Source organism: Rattus norvegicus, chromosome 11 (assembly GCF_021556685.1).
Source record: "Rattus norvegicus strain SHRSP/BbbUtx chromosome 11, alternate assembly SHRSP_T2T, whole genome shotgun sequence".
Classification (NCBI taxonomy): Eukaryota; Metazoa; Chordata; class Mammalia; order Rodentia; family Muridae; genus Rattus; species Rattus norvegicus.
Genome location: NC_141544.1, coordinates 18,367,922 through 18,390,378, shown reverse-complemented (window position 1 = coordinate 18,390,378; position 22,457 = coordinate 18,367,922). Strand labels below are relative to the sequence as shown.

The 22,457-nt window shown below is 38.5% G+C and overlaps 1 protein-coding gene across 8 annotated transcripts in view; it reads left to right on the top strand.

Moving 5' to 3' along the window:
- Cadm2 (cell adhesion molecule 2) overlaps nt 1-22,457 on the top strand; it is a 977,017-nt gene that overhangs the window by 799,861 nt on the left and 154,699 nt on the right. For 4 of the 8 annotated variants that reach the window (NM_001047102.2, XM_087576479.1, XM_087576478.1 and 1 more), the window contains 2 exons: nt 19,480-19,632; nt 22,171-22,308. In NM_001047102.2, the coding sequence (NP_001040567.1) occupies nt 19,480-19,632; nt 22,171-22,308 (291 nt within the window). Of the gene's footprint in view, nt 1-17,959; nt 18,087-18,440; nt 18,652-19,479; nt 19,633-22,170; nt 22,309-22,457 lie in introns of those variants that run through there. The other 4 variants (XM_087576483.1, XM_087576480.1, XM_087576481.1 and 1 more) reach the window with 3 other exon arrangements.

The window sequence follows — 22,457 nt, the reverse complement described above, 5'->3', positions numbered from 1 at the left end:
GGGAGTTTTAATAACTTTCAGAATAGAAATAGATGTTAATGGTAGTAGTTAAAAGTATGCTACTGGTCTTCCTTCAATTGCATTCATCATTGTGTGATTATTCTCAGTAACTTCTCTTTGTGGGTATGCAATGACTCGTTTCCCTTGTTCCTACTGACTTTTCTTCCTCTTTCACAGAAGCCTCAAGCAACCCACTTGTATCAGTACTTTCATTTAATGCAGTATTTTTTATGGCTTTGAATTCTTTTAGTTTGGAGTTCAACTCTTTAGAGCTCCAAACTAATCTTGAATCTGTCTTCATATCATTCTCATTGTTTATTCCTTTTTATATTAACTTTATATTTTCATTGGTTTCATGATAGCAGTAAAGAGTAAAGTTTATATCTTCTTGCAATATTCTGAATTCTAAACATTTGAGATGTTTTTCTATGTCTTATAGATTTTTCTATAATCTTTTAGCATTATGTGCTTTTATTGTGAAACATAATATTTTCAAAGGACCCGCTTTACTCTCTATTTAATCCAATTGTGAACACTAACTTTATCATTAAATTCTTAATTTGTAAGTAATAAGTTGTTAATTCAGATGCAGTATTTGGTCATTGCAATATGATGGCCTTTTGGTAAGTCGGAATTTTATATGACATAGATATGTTATAACCTCTGTTTCCACCACTGACAGAGAGTATAAACATTCCACCAGCCTTTAAAATTCAGCACTGAAATGAGTTACATAACCACCCTACTGATTCCTTGACAACCCTTCCCAGGAAATTGCTGTTGAACTAGAATGTGAAATGAATTTTCTCTTTCCCTGTTTTTCTGTTTATCTTATTCTATGTATGCATATGTTCTCTGTCAGGGTATATATGCATATTTATAAACATGCACAAATACATATGGATATATATTTCTATGTGTAAATTATCTCATTAAAGAGAACAATTATCTATTCTATCCTTTTATCATTGAGTTGGGTGAATTTACCTTTCTGAGATGTGTTCTCTTTGCCAGATAACTGATTGACCCATCTGAATTTAACTCTTTTTATGTCTTAGACATCTTGGAGTGATTAAGTCCTTATTCAGACCAAAGGCGTATCACATGCTCTTGACCAGGAAGAGAACCCTAAACCCTAAACCTTTCCCTTAAAACTTTTCAGCAGAGCCCTGGTGAAAGTAATTGTTAATTTCCCTTCTCTTATGATCTAACCCTTACATCATTTAGGAGAAAGGTACAAAGTGGGAAATAGATAAAACCTATTTCTGCCATGAAAATGGTGATCTCTTTCCCTAGAGGAGATTTGATGCTGTATGAGAGTTTGGGTTTGCTCTTGAGGACTCTAGGCACTGCAGCTCATTTAAGAGCAGATAAACAAGCAGAATTCCCTTATCCGTTCCTGAATGAGAACCAAGGACAGTCACAAAAATGCTGAATGTCCAGATTTTATCCCCTGTAATTATCAGTGTTTAAAAAGAAAAGACCCACATTAATTGGCATTAATACCTATTTTGCTTATTAATCTTATATAGTCATATTATGAAATTCATAGCACATAAGTGTTACTTTCTTATACAATACCCAATTTAATAACAAGGATCCTTATATATCTCACATAGGATTCAAATTTTCTAATATTTGTGGGTACTCAGTGTCTTATAACAGATTTCCTTAACACACATATTCTGTGTCTTGTCATGTTGCTTCAAATGGTTTCCTGATCTCATATCTGACTAAAGTTTGTTTGAAAATACTGAACGCCCTGTACACAGTGGAAGGTGTCAGTTTCAGGTCATATTCAGATGCCTTTGGACTGCCACCTTTCTTACTACAACATACACACTCAGGGGCTGGCTGGGGGGGAGGATTCCAGTTGCTTCTTCAAACGACTCTATCTTGGAATTCTCTGGCTGCTCAATTTCTCAGTCGAAAGAAAGAAAGAAAGAAAGAAAGAAAGAAAGAAAGAAAGAAAGAAAGAAAGAAAGAAAGGAAGAAAGAGGGAGGGAGGGAAGGAAGGAAGGAAGGAAAGAAAGAAGAAAGAAAGAAAGATAGAAACAAAGAAGCAAAGAAGCATTACCTTCCTTGTAGGCCGTCTGCTTAATTTATGAGCCTAGTTGTGTACTTACAGTAATGAGAGACATTCAGATATTTGCTGCAGAAGTTCCATGAGTCTTATTAAACATTGAATAAGAAGTCAGTTGAATGTAAATCTTTGAGAGACAAAAGTTTCTATAGACAGCCTACTTGAATATCCCTCTGTGTCCTGCTATGTAGTAGTCATGTGACTTCAGTTTTTCCTAAACTGTCTATTGTTTTGAAATTTTATCTTGGGAAAAGAAATAACACTAGTATCTATAAGCCAGTTTATTTTAATGTATCTGTAGTCTCAGAAACTGAGTCAAGAGCTTGAGGACACCTTGATCAATATAGAAAGAACAAAAGGGAAAAAAATCGTAACTGGCACATGTCCCCAAAAGCTACTGTCAAAGTAGAACTATCAGTGTAAGCAGTTAATTAGTTTTTCATAGAGTGACTAGCACAAAAGTGGTGATCCAATAAACAGCACGATGTCATCATCATCATAGTCATCATCAACATTGTCACTTTCTTCATTATGATGTAATTTTATTATCAAGGTGAAAGCACATTAACGTAACAACCTTTAATGACACAAGTATGCTGCTCCTCCATTGAATATGTGTTTGGTAGTTTACCTGGCTCTCTAAGAAGCTCTTTATTCGACTCCAATAACTTGATTTGAAGATTGTTTTTTGTTTTGTCTAAAATTCTAGAAAGCATTTGCTAGATGATCTTAGTACGTTTTGGAATACAGGAAGAAACCATTTCTGAGATATTCCTTGCATCTGTCTAAACTCTTCTCTGAATTGGAAGGGTATCATCTATTATTCCCTTTTCAGGTCACCTTTATCACCTTAGGGGAAACACTCAGTGGGAGACCTGGGATCTATTCAGTAGTGTAGGATAGATAACTGGGTCCTGATATATCCAAAGGCAAGTGGAGCTCAAAGCCTGCAAGTCCAATCTCGAAGCTCAAGTGAAAGCTATGGAGTCAGCAAGAACATGCACCTTTGAAGCAGGACATACATCACAGTATGGATTTTCCTCTTGAGAATTCGTAAGAGAAGTGAAGGTTCAGAGCTTTCCCTCTGGGTTTCAGAGCCGCTCTTTTCAGTATGTCTCACTTCAACCAAAATACAGAGTAGAAATTGAAGGTAACCGCTGAATTGATATATTCAGCAATAAAATGCAATATACGCTTGTATTTTACATTTCATGTTATACATTTAATTCGATGTATATTTTCATCTTTTCTTGCTTTATTTATTTTTTTATTGAAAATAGATTCTTCCCTCATACAATACATCCCAACCAGAGTTTCCTCTCTACTTCTTGTAGCTGCACCCATCTCCCTTTACCCTCACACCCACTGCCTCCCTGATCCATTTCCTCTTCAAAAAACAGCAGGCTTGCAAGCAACAGCAGCCAGACAGGACAGAAATACAAGAGAAAAGGGCAAAACCCTTGTATCTAGGTTGGAAAAGAGTCCCCAAAGGAGGCATAAAAGTCATTGCTATGCTTACTCCCACTGTACGGAATTCCACAACACCACCAATATAACATCAGTAACATACATGTCTTGCCGAGGACCTAGCACAGACCCGAGCAGACTCAGGGCTTGTCCCTTCCGTCTCTGTAGCTCATATGAGCCCGCTTAGTTGATTCAATGGGCCATGTTTTCCTGATATCCTCCATTCCTTGTAACTCCTGTAATCTTTTTCCCCCTTTCATAGAATACCTGAGCTTCGAGGGGAGGGACCCAGTGAAAACATCTAATTTATATTCTCTCCCCATAACATCTGGCTGTGGTCTCGGCACCCACTCCCAATCTGCTGCCTGTGGAAGCCTCTCTGATAACGACAGAAGAGAGCACCAATATATGAAGTTCTCTGTGGACTTCTAAATATATTGGAAACTAAATTAGAATACAGAATCATCAATCTTGAAAAGTTAGAAGAAAAACCTAATATATCCATGTTATACTCACACTCAAAAGATTTTTATACGATTACTTCCACAAACTCCTGTGTTCTTGGCTCATATCCACTAACTAGATTACAAACGTGCCTTTTGTTCCCTTTTAAATGTCCCATCGCATTTATTCTTGCTGTAGGTGGTTATTTGTGATCTCATACAATTACTTAGCAATAAAATATTGTGAATATGGATATATATCTTCATATATAATATGAAACATACATATTGAGAAAATGATAAAAGACAATAGTGCTTTTATTATCGGAAAATTTAATGGTAGCATTATTTGATGAATTCTGCCTCTTCTATTTATTCACAGAATATATTTGTATTTTCTTTAATTTTTATAATTAAAGTTTGAATGCTATAGACCTATAAGAAATAGCATAGAATTTATTACATTAGAATTTTTGAAAAACAATTAAGTTTACTGAAGTAAAATATGAATATTTTACCTTTTCTTTTCTTCTCCTCCTTTCCTCCTCCTCCTTTCCTCCTCCTCCTCCTCCTCCTCCTCCTCCTCCTCCTCCTCCTCCTCCTCCTCCTCCTCCTCCTCCTCTTCCTCCTCCTCCTCCTCCTCCTCCTCCTCCTCCTCCTCCTCCTCCTCCTCCTCCTCCTCCTCCTCCTCCTCCTCTTCTTCTTCTTCTTCTTCTTCTTCTTCTTCTTCTTCTTCTTCTTCTTCTTCTTCTTCTTCTTCTTCTTCTTCTTCATGAGCTCACTGTGCTGTCCGGATTTATCAAAGCTCTACTCAGTCTTAACTTTTTTCTTTTAATTCTTTTAGATATATTTCTTTACTTACATTTCAAATGTTATTCCCCTTCCCAGTTTCCTGTCCATAAGCCCCCATTTCCTCCCCTTCCCCTCCCCCATATGGGTATCCCCCCATACATCCCCCTTACTGCCCCCCCATATTCCCCTGCACTGGGGGGTCCAGCTTTGGCAGGACCAAGGGCTTCCCCTTCCACTGGTGCCCTTACTAGGCTATTCATTGTTACCTATGAGGTCAGAGTCCAGAGTCAGTCCATGTATAGTCTTTCAGTAGTGGTTTAGTCCCTAATATTGTACTACTTACCTTTAAAAAAAAGAAAGTTCAAACTCATTTGGAAAATATTTCAAGTGTTTCCTAGAAAGTACCAGCTTCAAACTTTTATCTTGAAAATTGTGAATCTCAAAAGTTTTGTCTTGACATCCACTAGTTTCTTTTGAATTTAAATGTATACTTTAGATTCAATATTTATAATAGTAACCATTTTATTTGTTCAGAAAGTATTCTCTTTGTGAAATAATTGCCTCCCCCTTCTCATGATAGAAATAAATTATGAAGCAACAGAAGTTTTGAAAGAAAAGAGAAAGCACAATTATTTGAACATTTAGTGACAGATTCATGTAGGCAATGAAAACTGTTATACAACTGAGATAGAAAGATAAGATCTATCAGGGAAAAGTCTGTGTTTCTTTATAATTTTCTTGAATTTTGAAAAGGTAAAAAATGAGAAAAGTATCTTAACTCTATAACATGTTCCTAGCTTCCCAGTGTTCAAGTAAGTTTTTGTGAGCAGTAAAATTTCACTCAACTCATAATTTTGCTTTCACCTTAACAAGCACAGAACTAAAATATATAAAAAAAACCGAAGCTCTAGGATGTACAAGTTTGGGATTCTCGTTTGTACGACATAAGTCTACAGTAACTTACCTTCCAAATTTTCAGACACTGTCTGAAGGCTCTCAGAGAATGTGGGCAATGTAGAGTTTGAAGATGACAAATTCTGCTAGTTGATTTTTCTTGTTCAAACAAAGTGGATGGATTTCTTCCCAAAGCACCATTTTATATGCATTTATACTTCAGCATGGCATGTAGTTTTCTTGTCCCTTTGATATAAATGCCTTATGAAAGTTATACGTCATGACTACAAAGGGTAGGTACCTAGGTAGATGTGCCATGTCTATCTCTTATGTCTAGGAGAAGACTGCTGCATTGTAGGGTATTGGACAGAATAAGCGAACTGTTCACCTCAAATATCACATCATTGCCTATTCTATAAATTTAGACCAATAGAGAAATATATCAAATTCAAAGTGTTTCAAATTTAGAAAAAAATGTTTTCTCAGGAAAATAAGAATATTAGAAACATCTAGAAAAATACTGTTCTTAGATATTAAACAAAATATTTATGATTAGTTGTGAAGAACAGAAAAAAGATGTCATGCTTGTATATGGCCTGAAAAATGTGTAAAACTTTGTGCTTAACTTTGGGGATTTTTCTATCACTAGTCTCCCCTAATAAAACTACTCGTATTAAGAATAGAGCAGATATGTGTTGAACACAGGTGTGATGCATTTATCTTTAGGGAAAACTGAAGGTAAACATGATTTTTATTCAGCAGTATGACTGTTGCTGCATGTGTCAGAGCACTTGGGCATCTGGCATACGTAATAAATCATAATTGACATTTTATGCTCATGAGTTATTTAACCTTCAAGGCTTAAAAAATATCCTGAAGTCTAAGGATGTCAAACTGTACTTCCCTATGTGGTCTGCTGTACATATTTTTATTAATATTTACCACTCTTAAGAGACACTCCTTTCTTTTATTTTAAATGTTCACTGTTTGAAATTGCAGATCACTGAATACTTCTCATTTTACGTCAACATTTCATAAGGTTGCCTGTTGTACTCTCAAGTCACCTGTCAAATGACATGTTCTTTCCTTCTTGACACAGAGTTTTCTATACAAACAACCCACACAATTAATAGAAATGAAGTTCATTTTATTTTCGCCAGGAGAAGATAATACTGAAAAAGAGATCATTTAGCATGAACGTATTTTCATTTGCAAGCAATACGTGTATGCATATCTCTATTGCTGTGCCTGATAAACTGAAATATTAAGAAACGTACTTCTATTTCCTCCGACTCGTTCAGAATTGATCCTGTCATCCAACACTCTGCCTCATTTTTCATCAAATAAAATTAATTTAAGATCAAACACACAATGAAGCAGGTATTTCTAGCTATTTCCCAGGCTGCATTGGGTGACTTCACCGCCACCTTGGGTTTGAACTCACATGCACAATCTGAAGTGGTCGTGACTCAGACTGAGTGGAGCTACTGGATTCTCTCTGGGACAACTGGGCTCTGACTCGATGTCACATTGAAGTTTTTGGGTTACCAGACTTGCTAGGCTTTCTGCTCATATGGAAATATGATAATTTCATTATGGAAATCAAATATTTCAAATATTGACCCAAAATCACTCATTGGCATCTAAGTAGGACATTAGTGTGCCTTTGGAATGTTTGAATTTTTAAAAATCAATGATTGAGTTGCTGACTCGAGTTTCATTTAAAGAGACATAAAATGAATTTTAGACTAGAATTAGAATAGATTTTTTTCAAACAAAACATAGAAAATCCCTAGACATATATTTCCTTGTAGTATTATGTATTATGCAGAACATTCTTTTTACTTATTATAAAATCAAAGTATAAATCAGACCTGACAAATTTTAAAGATTCTCTATTTCCTGCCACATGAAATATACCAAAATACTTATTTTTATGTAAAACTAAGCAATATATCCATCCCATCAGTATGAGTGTGCTACTGGATTGTTTTTTAAATGTATTTATGAATTATTATCAGTAAATATTTGATTTGTATACCTATCATATAGTCTGTTACTTAGAGTTACATTAAAATTTCTCGAACAGATAGGAATCATGACCTCTCTGACTCTTCCAACCTTTTCTCCTCCCTCTCTATGGGATCTCCACTTTCTGAGGGAGACACCCTTGTAGAGACCTCCAATTTAGACTCATAGATTCAGCATGTGGCCACTCCCATCTGGAGCTGGAGGAAGCCTCTGTGATGAATACAGGACAGGGCACCAGCGTTAGGAATCCCCTCATTGATTCTTTTCTCCAGTTGTGTTTGGTTCTAACCGAGGGCTTTGTGCTATCTAGTCTCTTGTTCCTGGCTGTTCAGTCAGTGTAGGCGATGGGCTCCCTCTTGTGGCATGGCACACAAGTTAAACCAAACATTGGTTTGCCACTGTTGTTCTCGCACATCTTGCAGGCAAGCTAACAGGTAAAGAGTGATTACTGACTGGATCCCAGTATAGCTGTCCCCCTGAGAGGCTCTACCGGAGCCTGACCAATACAGATGCAGACGTACACGGCCAAACATTGGGCGGAGCTGGGGGGGGGAATCCCCATGTGGAAGTTAAGGCAATGACTGTAGGAGCTGAAGCTGTTTTCAACCACATAGGAAGAACAACAATATCAACCAATCAGACTAGCCAAAGCTTCCAGGGACTAAACAACTAACCAAAGAGTACACTAGAAACTCATAGCTCCAGCTGGATATGTAGCAGAGGATGGCCTTATCTGGCACCACTGGGAAGGGTGCCCCTGGTTCTGTGAGGACTTGATGACCAAGGACAGGGGAATGCTACAGAGGTGGGCAGGTGGGGGAGTACCTTCATAGAAGGGGTGGTGAATAGAGGGGCTTGTGGAGAGGAAACTGGGAAGGAGATAACATTTGAAATGTAAATAAATAAAATAACCATTAAAAAATGAAGAAAAAAAAAGTTCTGTGGCTGGGTTGGTGTCCGGGTTTCTCTTTTCATAACTTTGAAAACACCTTCTCACTCCAAAGAGAAAGCATTTGGAGAAAGTGGCCCACTTAATCAAGTAAGCAGAGCTCACATTGGCTCAGAGAGAGTGAAGCAGTAAACACAGGGCCTGTGTGGCTCTGTCTGTATTAGGTCCTCTGCTCTTGTGGCTGTTAGCTTGCTGTTTTCCTGAGACTCCTAGCAAGGAGAACAGTTGTATCTCTATCTGTTTCCTGCTTTTGGAACCTTTTTTTCCTCCTACTGTGTTTCCCTTTTCCAGCCTGGATGGAAGGGCTTTTTTCCTTGTCTTGTTATAACTTGTTTTGCCCTGTTTGGTTGTTGTCTCTTGGACAACTTCTCTTTTCTGAACTAAAAGCTGGAAGGGGAATGGATTTGTTTGAGAGGGTGGGTGGTACGGGGGAGTAGGAGGAATGGAGGGAAGGGAACTGTGATGGGAATGTATTGTATAAAAGAAGAATTTTTTTTTACCAAGGACATGATCATAAATTTATTTTTTTTATTAACTTGAGTATTTATTTACATTTCGAGTGTTACTCCCTTTCCCGGTTTACGGGCCGACATCCCCCTAACCCCCCCTTCTTTATGGGTGTTCCCTTCCCCATCCTCCCCCCATTGCCACCCTCCCCCCAACAATCACGTTCACTGGGGGTTCAGTCTTAGCAGGACCCAGAGCTTCCCCTTCCACTGGTGCTCTTACTAGGATATTCATTGCTACCTATGGGGTCAGAGTCCAGGGTCAGTCCATGTATAGTATTTAGGTAGTGGCTTAGTCCCTGGAAGCTCTGGTTGCTTGGCATTGTTGTTCATATGGGGTCTCGAGCCCCTTCAAGCTTTCCAGTTCTTTCTCTGATTCCATCAATGGGGGTCCTGTTCTCAGTTCAGTGGTTTGCTGCTGGCATTCGCCTCTGTATTTGCTGTATTCTGGCTGTGTCTCTCAGGAGAGATCTACATCCGGCTCCTGTCTGCCTGCACTTAGAAGAATTTATTTTTAATAATGAAAAATGGACAAAAGGAATCATGACCATAAAATTTTAAGTATAGCTGTTCTAGAGAGTTGAAAGACAGAGATTAAAATTTGTCATTGCAACATTCTTTCCCCTTCTGTTGTAATGAAAGAGACTATGAAACAACCTTACTGAGTTTCTTTTGGAAGATAAATTTGCAATGTCTGAATATATGATATGAAGATTTTTAAACATAGGTCAAAATAAAGTAATATTTTATAGTGCATTTAACGTTTCCTTCTATATTTCAGTTAAGTAGTTAGAATTAAGTTCAGATATTTAGAGACATTTACATTTAGTCTAATGAAATTAGGTTATAAGATGATACATTCTGAAAATATACCTTACCTTTATTTTTTATTTCTACTGATTGTAATTGGTATAATATGAGCAAAAATAGTGAAAGATCTAAAACAGAAAAAAATGAAAGCATCAAACCTCCTTTAAGTCTAAATTTTATGAATTTATTAAGCAGGATCTGTTGCAAACGAAGTTTCTAAGGCATTGTTAGTTGCTAACCTGTCACTGGTTCCTGGGTATGCTGTTGTTGCTATTTTCTACTCTGAGGTGGCTTAGTCTACAGCACTGCCATTTTATTTATGCAGTCACTTATTAGAGAGCATGAGTACTGTATTTAGTGCACTGCGTTAATTGTTCTGGGCAGTTGGAAGTTTCTTCTTCACAGCTACACAGCTCAAAGTTTATCATGCAAGATACAATTCAGAGACCACATGAAGCTCACAAAGGAAGACCAAAGTGTGGAAGCTTCAGTCCTTCTTCGAAGGGGGAACAAAAATACTCACAGGAGGAAATATGGAGACAAAGTGTGGAGCAGAGACTGAAGGAAAGGCTATCCAGAGACTGCCCCACCTGGGGATCCAGCCCATATACATACACCCACCAAACCCAGGCAATATTGATGAAGCCATGAAGTGCTTGCTGACAGAAGCCTGATACAGCTGTCTCCTGAGAGGCTCTGCCAGATCCTGACAAATACAGAGGCAGATGCTCACAGCCAACCATTGGACTGAGAATGGGGTCCCCAATGGAGGAGTTAGAAAAGGACGGAAGGAGCTCAAAGGGTTTGTAATCTCATAAGAACAACAACAATATCAACAAACCAGACCTCCCAGAACTCCCAGGGACTAAACCAGCATCCCAAGAGTACACATGGAATGATCCATGGCTCCATCTGCTTATGTAGCAGAGGATAGCCTGTTCGGCATCAATAGGAGGAGAGGCCCTTGGTCCTATGAAGGCTGATGCCCCCAGTGTAGAGGAATGTCAGGGCAGGGAGGTGGGTGAGAGTTGGTGGGGTAAGCACCCTCATAAAAGCAGGGGAGATAGTGGGTTTCTGGAAGGGAAGCCAGGAAAGAAGATAATGTTTGAAATGTAAATAAAAATATCCAATATAAGAAAGAAAGTGATTTTAAAAAAAAGAACAGGTGGAAGCAAGACAAGGCAAATAATTCGGAAGAGAAGGCTGACCTTGGACCTCACATTGCCATAACTCTGGGGACCTAACAGAAGACCCAAATTGCTTCAAAGTAGACAGGAAAGCAGGATTCATCAGGAAAGGACAACATTAATTAAGTTGAAAGACACGCATGAACTGAGGACATTTGAAAGATAATGTCGGACTTTTCAAAGAAGCACTTTCGTCACAAGAGAACAAATACGGATGAATTTCTCTCAAGAAAGAGGGGAAAACCATCAAGGGAAGTGGATCTGAAAGGCACACATGACAAACAGCTTAAACGCTATCTTGCAGATAGTGATTACTGCAAGGATACGTGCGTGCTAGAGCAGCTGTGTGAGTTTACAGCGTGATGGATCTGATGTGGGAGTAGAGGGGTTTCCTTACGACTAGTCCTGAAGGCCGGGGCAGGGGAGCAGCTTTTATCAAAGGAAAAGAGGCTGAACAATAGACATCAGGAAGGAGTTTCGTATCATTCTTCAAACACACTGCCCTTTCAACACGTTTCTTTGTGTCTAGTACATTTTGGTTTTGGCAACATTTTTCTTTTTCAAATGTTTTATAATAAGCGATTACAAGTATTGGAGTGAGTCTGTACTGCCCCTGATTTTATACACTCTCCCTGAGAAAGGCAAACGTTTAAAATCTCAGATTCCACTGTTGAAAACCTGCCATCGAATAGCTACATACTTCCCAGATTTATTGCTAAGGCTTGGTTCACATTTCTACTCAAAACTTCATTTACTATGGTTTCAGCAAGGATTCAGCACAGCCTAAAATGTCATATACCAAATAGTAGTTCTGAAGTAATGGTTGTTTTTACCAATTTTCCAGAAGATTGATTTAGATTGTTTTATGTTCTCTGGCTGCAAAAGAACAAAACAGGCAAGGAATCACTGGCTTGATCTTTCATCTGTGTGCTTTAGATGAAACTCCCTGGTTCTACTTTCTACTACAAAGGATGCAAGCATTTTAATGTATCAAACAAGATTGTAGAGCTCTAAACAAATAAAAACACCAAAAAAAAAAAAGGCTATCATAGAGTGGATTTTCCTTCTTCTTTTACATTATTATTTTTACCTCATTTAATTTTGAGATTATAATACTATGACATCATTCCCCCCTTTCCATTCTTCTCTCTAAATCCCTCCATATACCCCTCCTACAACATAATATGATTCCACCCTTCCCTTTTCTGCTTCCAAATTCCCCCATATACCCGTCCTTAGCCTCATTCAAATTTCTGGCATCTGTTTTTGCATTAATTACAGTTACAAGCATATATGTATATGCATATCCATGTATAATTATAAATCAAACCTGCTTACGATGTTACTCAGATGTATGTTTGCAGGACTGACCACTTGGTATTACATAGTCAGTTAGTGTGCTGTTTTATGGAAAGACTATTTCTCCCTCCCTCAGCATTTCTTAACTTCTTGTTCTTTGTACAGGATGGAGGCTTCTTAACCACAGTCCCCAGTGGTTAAGCCCCCTAAACTGCTCCCAGTATACCCTCAGTTCCACTTGAGCATGTCTGTCACTAGTGTCCTGGTTCAGCTCCTATTCAGTCATTTAGGTGAGACTTTATGGGTGTGGTTTTTCATGTTACTAGGAGACAAATATCGATAGCAAATTCCCTTGGTCCCTCTCCTTTACAATCCTTTCTTCTTCCTCCACTTCCACAATGACCTCTGAGCTCCAGATGCAACAGTAGATTTGTGCTCCATGGGAATGGGAACGGGGAGTGGGACAGGGACAAGGATGGGAATGAGCTTCAACACTCTGCATTTTGACAAGGACACCAATAACAGATGTGCTAAAGTGGGTGGGGCAAAAGATCACAGGGCCTCAGTTCTACATAAAGAAAGGCACACGGAACTAAAGAAGGCTGTTTGATAGAAATAGCCTTACCCAGAGAAGAGCACGCCATTTGGATATCCAATATCAAGTGGTCAGCCCTAAAACCATACGTAAAATATCACTAAAGAGCCTGGGCAGACTGTATTTATGCAGGAATATATATGATATATGTATACAACAACAATTAATGAAAAGAAGAGGCCAAGAAGTTGAAAGACATTTAAAAAGGGTCAATAGGAGGACTTGCAGAGAAGGAGTATAAGCGAGGGGAAATTAATATATTATAATCTCAAAAAATAAATAATGTTTAAAGGTATGTGGTCACTTATAATAAGCACAACATTAAAGGAGGGGAAACTGTAAAGTGCGTGTAAATTGATAGCTGTTTCCTTTTTTGCTAGTTTTTAATATTTGTATTTCTTTAAACGTGAGTGCAAATGCTGGTTTTCCAACCTAAGGTTTCATGTCTAATAAGTAGGTGCTGTACCACTGTGCTGCCCCACGAGCTTTCTTACCAGGTTCTTGCTTAAATGATGGCAACTAATAAATCCACAGGATCACTGCTAAATCCATTTAGTTTAAAATTCAATTAATATATAAATGGCTAAATATTCCAGTAACTCTCCACCCCATGGGAGGGGGGCCTGAAATTCTCCAATTCTAGGTATCTTAGGAATTTTATTTTACCAAGCATGTAAACTAAATACGCATGTATGTAATATATGAACCATTTAGACTAATGGTGAATTGGGGAAATAATTTTATCCACAGTCAAGTACGATTTAATAGACTCTCACTCATTGGCCAGTGCTTATTCGCAGCTCAGATTAAATTCTCCAGAACGTGGAGCTCTGAACCATTTAATCACATTCTGAGCAGGTGGCAGGCACCTAAATGTTGATGAGGCGTGACCTGAGAATGCCTTACTTAACTATTAGCTCTCATTTTAATCTCCACGAAGGCTCACTTTTGTTCTTTTATTACAAACGTACATTATTCTTGTGCCATTGTTCCTAGGGAATAATTTAAGTATTTTTAAGCTAACTATCTGAGTTCTTAAAAAAAAAACCACAAAACAAAAACAAACAAAATCAAAAATAAAATAAAAACAAAACAAAAAAAATCGCGCCTAGATTGTGTTTCAAAGGAATTATTTTTAAACGGTAAATTCACTTTGAACAATAATAGCACATTTACTTAATCACCTTGTATTTGGAACTTACTATCCACAAAGGTTAAATAATTATTATAGGGTCTGGTTAATTATCAGTTTGTGTTCACTTGGAAACTGGGGATTTGGGGAGGTGGGGGGAAGTAATATTTTTAAAGATCATTTATTCGGCATTATAGGAAGCTATAAACTTGATGAATAATTTTACTTAGCATGATGTTTATGTTCTTTATGTTCATCACTGTCTAAAGGGAAAAGGGAAATTTTATTTTAGCTCAGGTCCCACAGGTATCCTGCGGAGAGATACGGAAGAGGACTTTACAGTTTGGTCGTTTTTCACAGCGTTCTTATCATATATAGGCAGAGTTTGGCTCTCAGTGTCAATTCAATAGGCACTCACTGAATGCCTACAGCGCAGATAACTCCGACTCAGGGCGCTGAGACAGTGAGACCAGCTTCCTGCTCACAGGAAGCCCATTCAGTTGCTCGGCATCCCTCTTTGGACTACTGTGGGTCTTTCTTTATCCTCTCACTCTTGAAATGCTGTTTGAAAGGAAGCTTTAGATAAACGTCATAGAATTCATGGACTTGAAAAGACAACACTGTGGAGGTAGGGTTTGCCTGAAACATTTACTGAAACGGAAACCTCATGTGTCAGCTTTAATTGTTTAGCAAATAAACTTACAGAGGAGTTGAGTAGGGAAGCGGCGGCACAGGGAGGGGGTGTTAATCAACATTTCCAACCAGGCAAGCTGGGAGAATGTTAAAAGTTCCTGGCCCCTGCCTGGTCTACGGAGTGAGACTCTTTAAGGGATGGTTGTGAAGATGGCAAGAGGGCCTTTGTTTTGAGTATATGTTCGTTTACTTATGGATATATGTTCATGCATATCAGTTATGAAGTCCTAAACCAGATTTCTTTTTGCTCTTCCACACAGAGTGTCGTCCTTAGTGTTACTTAAATTTGTTTAACAGAGACAATATTGTCAAGAATTAAATGTTCAAGTTCATTGATAAATACCAAAATTTACATTAAATATTATTTTTTGGAACCGAGATCTAGATAGATGTCAAAGGAGGTAAAATTTGTAGAGCGAATATAATCAAAGCTATGACATGCTGAGCAGATTCAGTAAAGGAACTGACTAAGGTGTTGTGGAATTTAAAACATTCAATTTATCATCAAGATGAACTCAAAATAGTTTCAAATTGTCACTGTAAATCCATTGTGAAGAAATTGAAATGCCTGCTGATACAGTTGATTCCCCATGAAGTTGCAAGATGGGAAGAAACCAACCATCATCCTCTGGAAGCTTGTGTCCATGCAGGTTCCGGTGAGGGTTTCCGAGGAGTTCCGGTTTCACCGGAGCGCATGGTTTTAATCAGCAGGTTTATACGCATATGCGAGGAACAATTTAGTGTTATCACCAAATATCTTTAAACGTTAGAAGTTTTATTTTAACATATGTTGAGTTGGATTGTAGACTTTTCCTATTTCACGGTCTTCAGTGTCTTGATTCTGTACAATTATATTTTTTGCCAATTTGGGAAAGATTTGCTACCTTTTCTCACTATTTTTACAACCTTCGTTTCTTCTCAGCTTAGTAGCAGCTGGGTTGGATGTTGGTTGGTGACTGGGTCACCAATAGGTGCATTCTTCTTGATCTTTACTTCCAATCTATGTTCTCTTGCTTGTTTTTTGTCTGAGTACTTTGATGTTCTGACTTTACTTTTTATTTTTTAATTAATTATTTTACTTATTAACATTTCAAATGTTTCTTCCCCCATCCCCTCCCAGAGATCTTCAGTTCACCACCCCTCCCACTGGGCCTCTGAGAGGGTACCCCCTGTACTCCCCCCACCTCCATTCCCACCCTTGCATCTTCCTTCCCTGGGGCATCAGGTTTCTACAGGATTAGGCACATTGTCTCCCACTGAGGTCAGACAAGGCAGCGTGCTGCAGTTTGTGCCTGGTGGCCTCAGCCAGCGTTTGCTCTTTGGTTGGCAGCTTAGTCTTTGGGAGCTCACAGGGGTCCTGGTTAGTTGATACTTTTGTTCTTCCTGTGGGCTGCCATCCCCTTCGGCTCCTTAAATTCTTCTAATTCTTCCACAAAAATCCCTGACCTCAGTCCAGTGGTTGGCTCTAAGTATCTGCATGCATCTCAGTCAGCTGCTGGTAGAGCCTCTCAGAGGACAGTCATGCCAGGCTCCTGTCTCAAGCAGAGTATCCAATGCTCTGATTTTAAATCTATTGTCTTTTAAAGTACTGTATACTGAGTTTATTTAGTAAAGGTCTGTTTATGTTGTTGATAATTTCAATGGTTTTGTTTTGATTTACTTCAAATTCTGTTTAAGTTTTGTGTGTGTGTGTGTGTGTGTGTGTGTGTGTGTGTGTGTAGGTTAGAATAAAGTGTAGTGGGTTTCATCACATCAGTGCTGATAACAACAAAAATCAGGTCTGACCGCAGAGGGGATCGGAGAGGGTTTATTCGATGTGTACATTTTAAAAGCCTTAACTGATAGTCACAGAATGCTCACGTACACAGAGCTGGGTAGTACTATGGCTAGCAAGGGGCTAAAGGTAGCCCAAGATTATTTGCCTGTGGACCTGTAGCAACACCCCAATCATAATCAGATGATGATCAGTGTGGCTTGTAGCCTGTTGCGTATAGCTGTGAGGAGTTTTTTGTGGGGACGTTGGTTTAGAGCACATTTGCACACATGTATCATCATGTTTCACTCACTCCTGCCCTGTACCCTGGTGGGCTGTCCTTCATATGGTCCCGACTTCCAGCTGGTTCCTTTAACTCCTGTCTAGTGAGTTTCCCATTCTGCTTTCCTAGTATGCACTTCCCTGCCCTCTCCAGTTTCTACCTTCCTTAATATCTCTTCCTCTCCTCTTCCCCTCTCATGATTACCTTTTAAGTTCTGAACATACAAACACACACTCAAATGTAGTCACATTTACAAGTTCACATTTAGATTGTGCCTTTGAGAAAAAAAATAAACATTGTCTAGCTGAATAAGGCTTATTCTAGAATATAATAATTTGCAATTGCTCTAATTTTCCTGCAAATGTAATTTAATTTACTTTAGATCTACATAAAATTAGACTGTGTGTATGTATATATATATACATATATACATATAATTTGTTTTTTAGTGCATTCATCTGTTGCTAAACAAATATGATGGTTTAATTTTCTGGATTTTGTGACTTTTTTAACAAATTCATTTTCTTACTAACTTTTTTTTAATTTGTCCCATTGTAATTAGTTACTGCTTGCTAAGTTGTGTTTAGAGTCATGATAGCTGCTTCAAAATCTTTATGAGAAAAATCTTAGTATTTGATTCTGATTAGTGCTGGTTCCTTGGTTCCTCTCTTCACTAAAATTATGACTTTCCTAGTATTTTTATGGCCAGTGCCTTGGTTCCTTAGTTCCTGACAAAAATACCCAACAAAAGCAACCTGAGGAAGAAAGGGTTTATTTGGCTTTCAACTCCAGGGAATATTGTGCATCACAACAGCGTACACAGTCAGAGATGCGCTCAGCTGCTTTTCTCCCTTTTACTGAGTACAGGACATGCGCCCAAGGACATGTGACACCCACAATAGATATGGGTCTTCTTGTCTCAACTAACATAATTTAATCCCTAATGGCCGTGTGCCAGGCTTTGTCTCCTAGGTGATTCTAAATCCTATCAAGGGTATATATGAATCAGTAACCTTAAGTGACTAGTTAGTGAATTTTACCCAGGAGTCTTTGTGACGTCAAGGCTGGGTACCTAAGAATAGAAGATCACTTCTGGGTGATGTTTTGTTATGGTGCAGCGGGAGCCAGTGTTTAACAGACTCGAGCTGAGACATCCCCCACGTCCTGAGGTACCAGTCATAGTATAAAATGAAGTGTATTTGAGGGCATGGGAAGGGGAAAGAGAAGGAGAGGGTCAGAGAAGGAGGAGGAGGACGGAGGACGGAGGAGAAGGAGGAAGGAGGAGGAGGAGGAGGAGGGGGGGGAGGAGGAGGAGGAGGAGGCTGTGAGAACACATGGAGAAAGGGAAAGCAGGAAGGAGAAAAAGAGGACACAGAGAAGAAGAGGAATCAGAAAGAGAGAAAAGGGTCAGAGAGCACAACAGAGGCTAGTCTTTTTATAGCAAGCCAGGCTCATACCTGGCTGTTGCTAGGTAACTGTTGGGCGGAGCCTAGAAGAAATGCTAATATGCTAACAATAGATAGATTCAGCGTGTTTTAAAGGTAACAATCAGATCCTGGTCTGCAGTTATATTTTATGTATGCTTCACGGAAGAGTCCAGTTTTTGTCAGACTTTGTGGTATTATCTGGTCCAAAGGACTTACTCAGTTACACATGAATGGACTCTAATTTCTACCTCAGACTTGTCACTTTATGAAGCAGATATTCCCCTGGCAAGACATCCGGGTGGTGAAGGTGAGGGACCGCACTCCAGCTTTGTGCTGATTGTTTCTCTGCGTTTCTGATGGAAACAAGTCACAGAGTACAGTGGGGATTTGTTTGTTTTCTGGGACTGCTGTCAGCGAGAAAACTCTTGCTTGATTCTAGATTGTATTGCTTTCCTTAATGAAGTACATAATAAACCATTTTTCCTCCCGACTGAGTGAAAAATGCACAATATTCTGTAAGATTTTAGCAGATACCCTAGAAGTAGTTGTAGTAGAAAAGAGGTTTAACCTAATACTATATTATTGTGATTTTAGCCTAGGGATATATTATCACAATATACTACCCAATCAGTGCCAATGTAAGCAACAGGTTAGACACGGGTACTTATCAGCTAAATGTCAGCTCTGCTGTAAATAATGTTCAATAAGTGTCTCTATGCCAGGGACTTCTTAATACACAGAAATTATTTGTTGGTTACTTGTAAGATATCTGGCAATCTCAGTTCCTCAGATGTATTTCATTCCTTTTCATAGTACTTTTGCCAATATTATTCATTCTATAAAATGAATGTACATGGAAATCACTTACCATCGACCATTGACCTCTTCCTCCCTGAAAGTATTACACAGACATTGATCACTTGATTAAATGGTTATTTCTTTGGTGGTTAAGTAACTTCTAATTTTTCTATGCTTCTAAATATAGATACTTGAAATATTCTTTACTGTGTCTTAGGAGGTAAAAATTTAGTGTTTCACTAAGTAAAATATCCATCGTATTGTGTCCCAAGCTATGTTTTAAGTATGCTTGTTGTGTATTGTGTTACTCACATTTTCAGTATTTTCCTCTTTCCAGCTTTGAGGGACAATCGGATCGAGCTGGTTCGCGCTTCTTGGCATGAGTTGAGCATCAGTGTCAGTGACGTGTCTCTCTCTGATGAAGGACAGTACACCTGTTCCTTATTTACAATGCCTGTCAAAACCTCCAAGGCCTATCTCACTGTCCTGGGTAAGTGTTAGACACGAACACCACGGAATCGCACTCCCTGAAAAATGTCCCCTGCTACGGCACGGTTCAGTCAGAAAATATTTATTGAATGTCAAATCAATAGACATAATTTAATTTATTGCTGCCTCACAGAAAAACAACCCGAAGAATCACTTAGTTGCTTTTGTTTTAGAAATGGACAAAGGCAGACACAAAGGTTAGAGTGAATGGGTGAATGGTAGAAAGAATGATGCCATTTTGTGTCTTAGGTAGTAAATTTATTCCTCTTCCAATTAATTTTATATCAAGGTCATATATAAGCAGTGTGATTTGAAGCCATTTAAAAACTGATCGAATACTGAGCACAATGACCCTACCTTATGTGCAAAGGGATGCTCTTTATCGTATTGTCTAAGTCACCCCACGGGGGCCTCCTCTAATAACCCGTGACTTTCAAAAGTGACCTCTCTTTTTTTGTACTCTAGTGTATCTAAATGGCCCCGACTTTTCCATGTGTCTCTATTTAAAAGAAGAAAAATGTGTATTTTCTAGATCCGCAAATGAAGTACATAATGTCACTTGTGCATGCAGCTTGTAGCTTCCTTGTGCTTTTATCCTCTAAGTATCAGGCCATTTTCCAAAAGGTTAAAGTGACATAAAAAAGCAATGCATGCGTAGAGATTCAGAGGCAATAAAGCCACAGCTCAGAGCTCATCGACTCCACGGGGCCCAAGTCGGCTGAAATGGCTGCAGTTCATTGAAACGTACCTGTGTACTGAACAAGTTTGAGAAATTTAAAGATTGATTTTTTTTTCTTTTGCCCCTAGCTTGCCTTCCTTTTTAGACAGATAAAGGCACAGCGTTGCATTTAAAATAGCCAATGCATAACATCCTTTTGGGTAGGAATATTAAAGTTAATCCAGCTAGCGAATTGGCTCTGTGCTCGGGATGTGAAATACGTTTCATTGCAAGTCCCTCTGGAACTATTTCATAAAAATCTTCACAAGTTTGCCGTTAAGGACAAGACACTTCCACTAAAGTGGAATGTTCCAAGATAACAATGGCCTAAAGCTTAACGCATTGTTCTGCAGAGCCAACTCAAGACGCACAAAGTAAATGACTACACAGTGCAGTTCAGTAAATTGCGGTACGACATTGATTTTTCTTTTAACGGGTTTGGAGGTGAGCCCACCCAGACCAACTAGCTAGTCAAGAAAAGTAAGCTTATTTCTGGTTTATCCTGTCATTTTTTCTTTTTATTTTTCATGCTGGAGCTTTCTAATAGTCTTAGGTTTTAAAATCCTCAGAAATTAAGTTAAAGTAGGAAAGTAAGGACAACTTTCAGGCCAATCTGTTACAGAATAATGCTACACGATATTTCAGCAAACCTCCAAGAGAATAATTGAATAATATAGGATAGGAAATGTGTGATTTTTTTCAGGCTGTGGGTATGGCTCTGCAGGTAAAAGCACTTCATGAATAAGCTGGATGAGCTGAATTCAGACACTTGGACCCACGGAAAAGCCTGGTGAGGGGGCCTAGTGAGATGGCTCAGTGGCTAAGAGCACTGAGGTCCTGAGTTCAATTCCCGACAACCATGTGGAAGCTTGCAACCATCTGTAATGGAATTTGATGCCCTCTTCTGTTGTGTCTGAGGAGAGTGACAGTGCAATAAATACATTAAATAAATACCCTGGGTCTTTATACCCAGCATTCCTGAAGCGAAGTAGATGGAGAATTCTTAGGAAACATGTGGACCAGCTGCTCAGAACAGCCATCGCAGTGGCTGAGAACAGGAAAGAGTCTGCCCCAAACAAGGTAGAAGGCAAAGAACAGCTCAGGAGTTTTCCTGTGACTTCCACATGCTAACCAAGGCATTTTTACAGCCTTCCTTCCACATGAACTGGTACACATTCATTCACATGCCTACATAGTATACAAACCAATGCAATAAAATCTATTTTAAATGTGCATTATGTTTTCACATCACATAAGGTGATTTGAAATAGGACAAAGTAGAGATGATTAAAATAGAAGGTAGATAACATGATTCTCCAAACACAATTGAATTTCTAATGGAAAACATTGAGATGAATTCTCTACTTTAAAAGGATCAAAAGTCACCATGCCTGTAAGCATACATGAATCCCTTATTCACAAACTAATTTTCTTGAATAAAATACAGGGAATATAATGATTCCTTTTAAGGTTTAAGAATTATAAAATCTGGAATGAAAGTCTTTAGATTAGATAAATCATAATGCTCACAAAAAGGAAATATGTTTTATGAATATACTTCTTAATGCAGTTTAGTGTCTTAGATTGCCACACTGGTAAATCACATGTATTTGTATTGCATGTTAAAGCTTACAAAGACTGTTTTTGCAGATGAAATTGTATAATTCTTACTTAACAACTTCTTTGAAGTGTGTACAATTTGAAACTCTTTCTGAACGCTGTGTATAAATATTTGCCACATCCAAAAAGAGGCTTATTTCAGGATACAGAGGCTTGGGTCATCCCTGGAGACTGACACTCCTTTTCGGTATTAAATTATAGGTGTTCCAGAGAAGCCTCAGATTAGTGGATTTTCATCCCCAGTCATGGAGGGAGACCTGATGCAGCTGACTTGCAAGACGTCAGGCAGTAAGCCTGCGGCTGATATAAGATGGTTCAAAAATGACAAAGAGATCAAAGGTAAAGCTGGGGAACGTTAACGAAACGATCACTATTATGTGGGGTCAGGACGAAGAATCCCCATATGTCTCAGACCACAGTCTGCTTACACTATTCAGTTTATCTTTAATGAGATTTAATAACTTCATATTATAGAACTTTACAAAGTG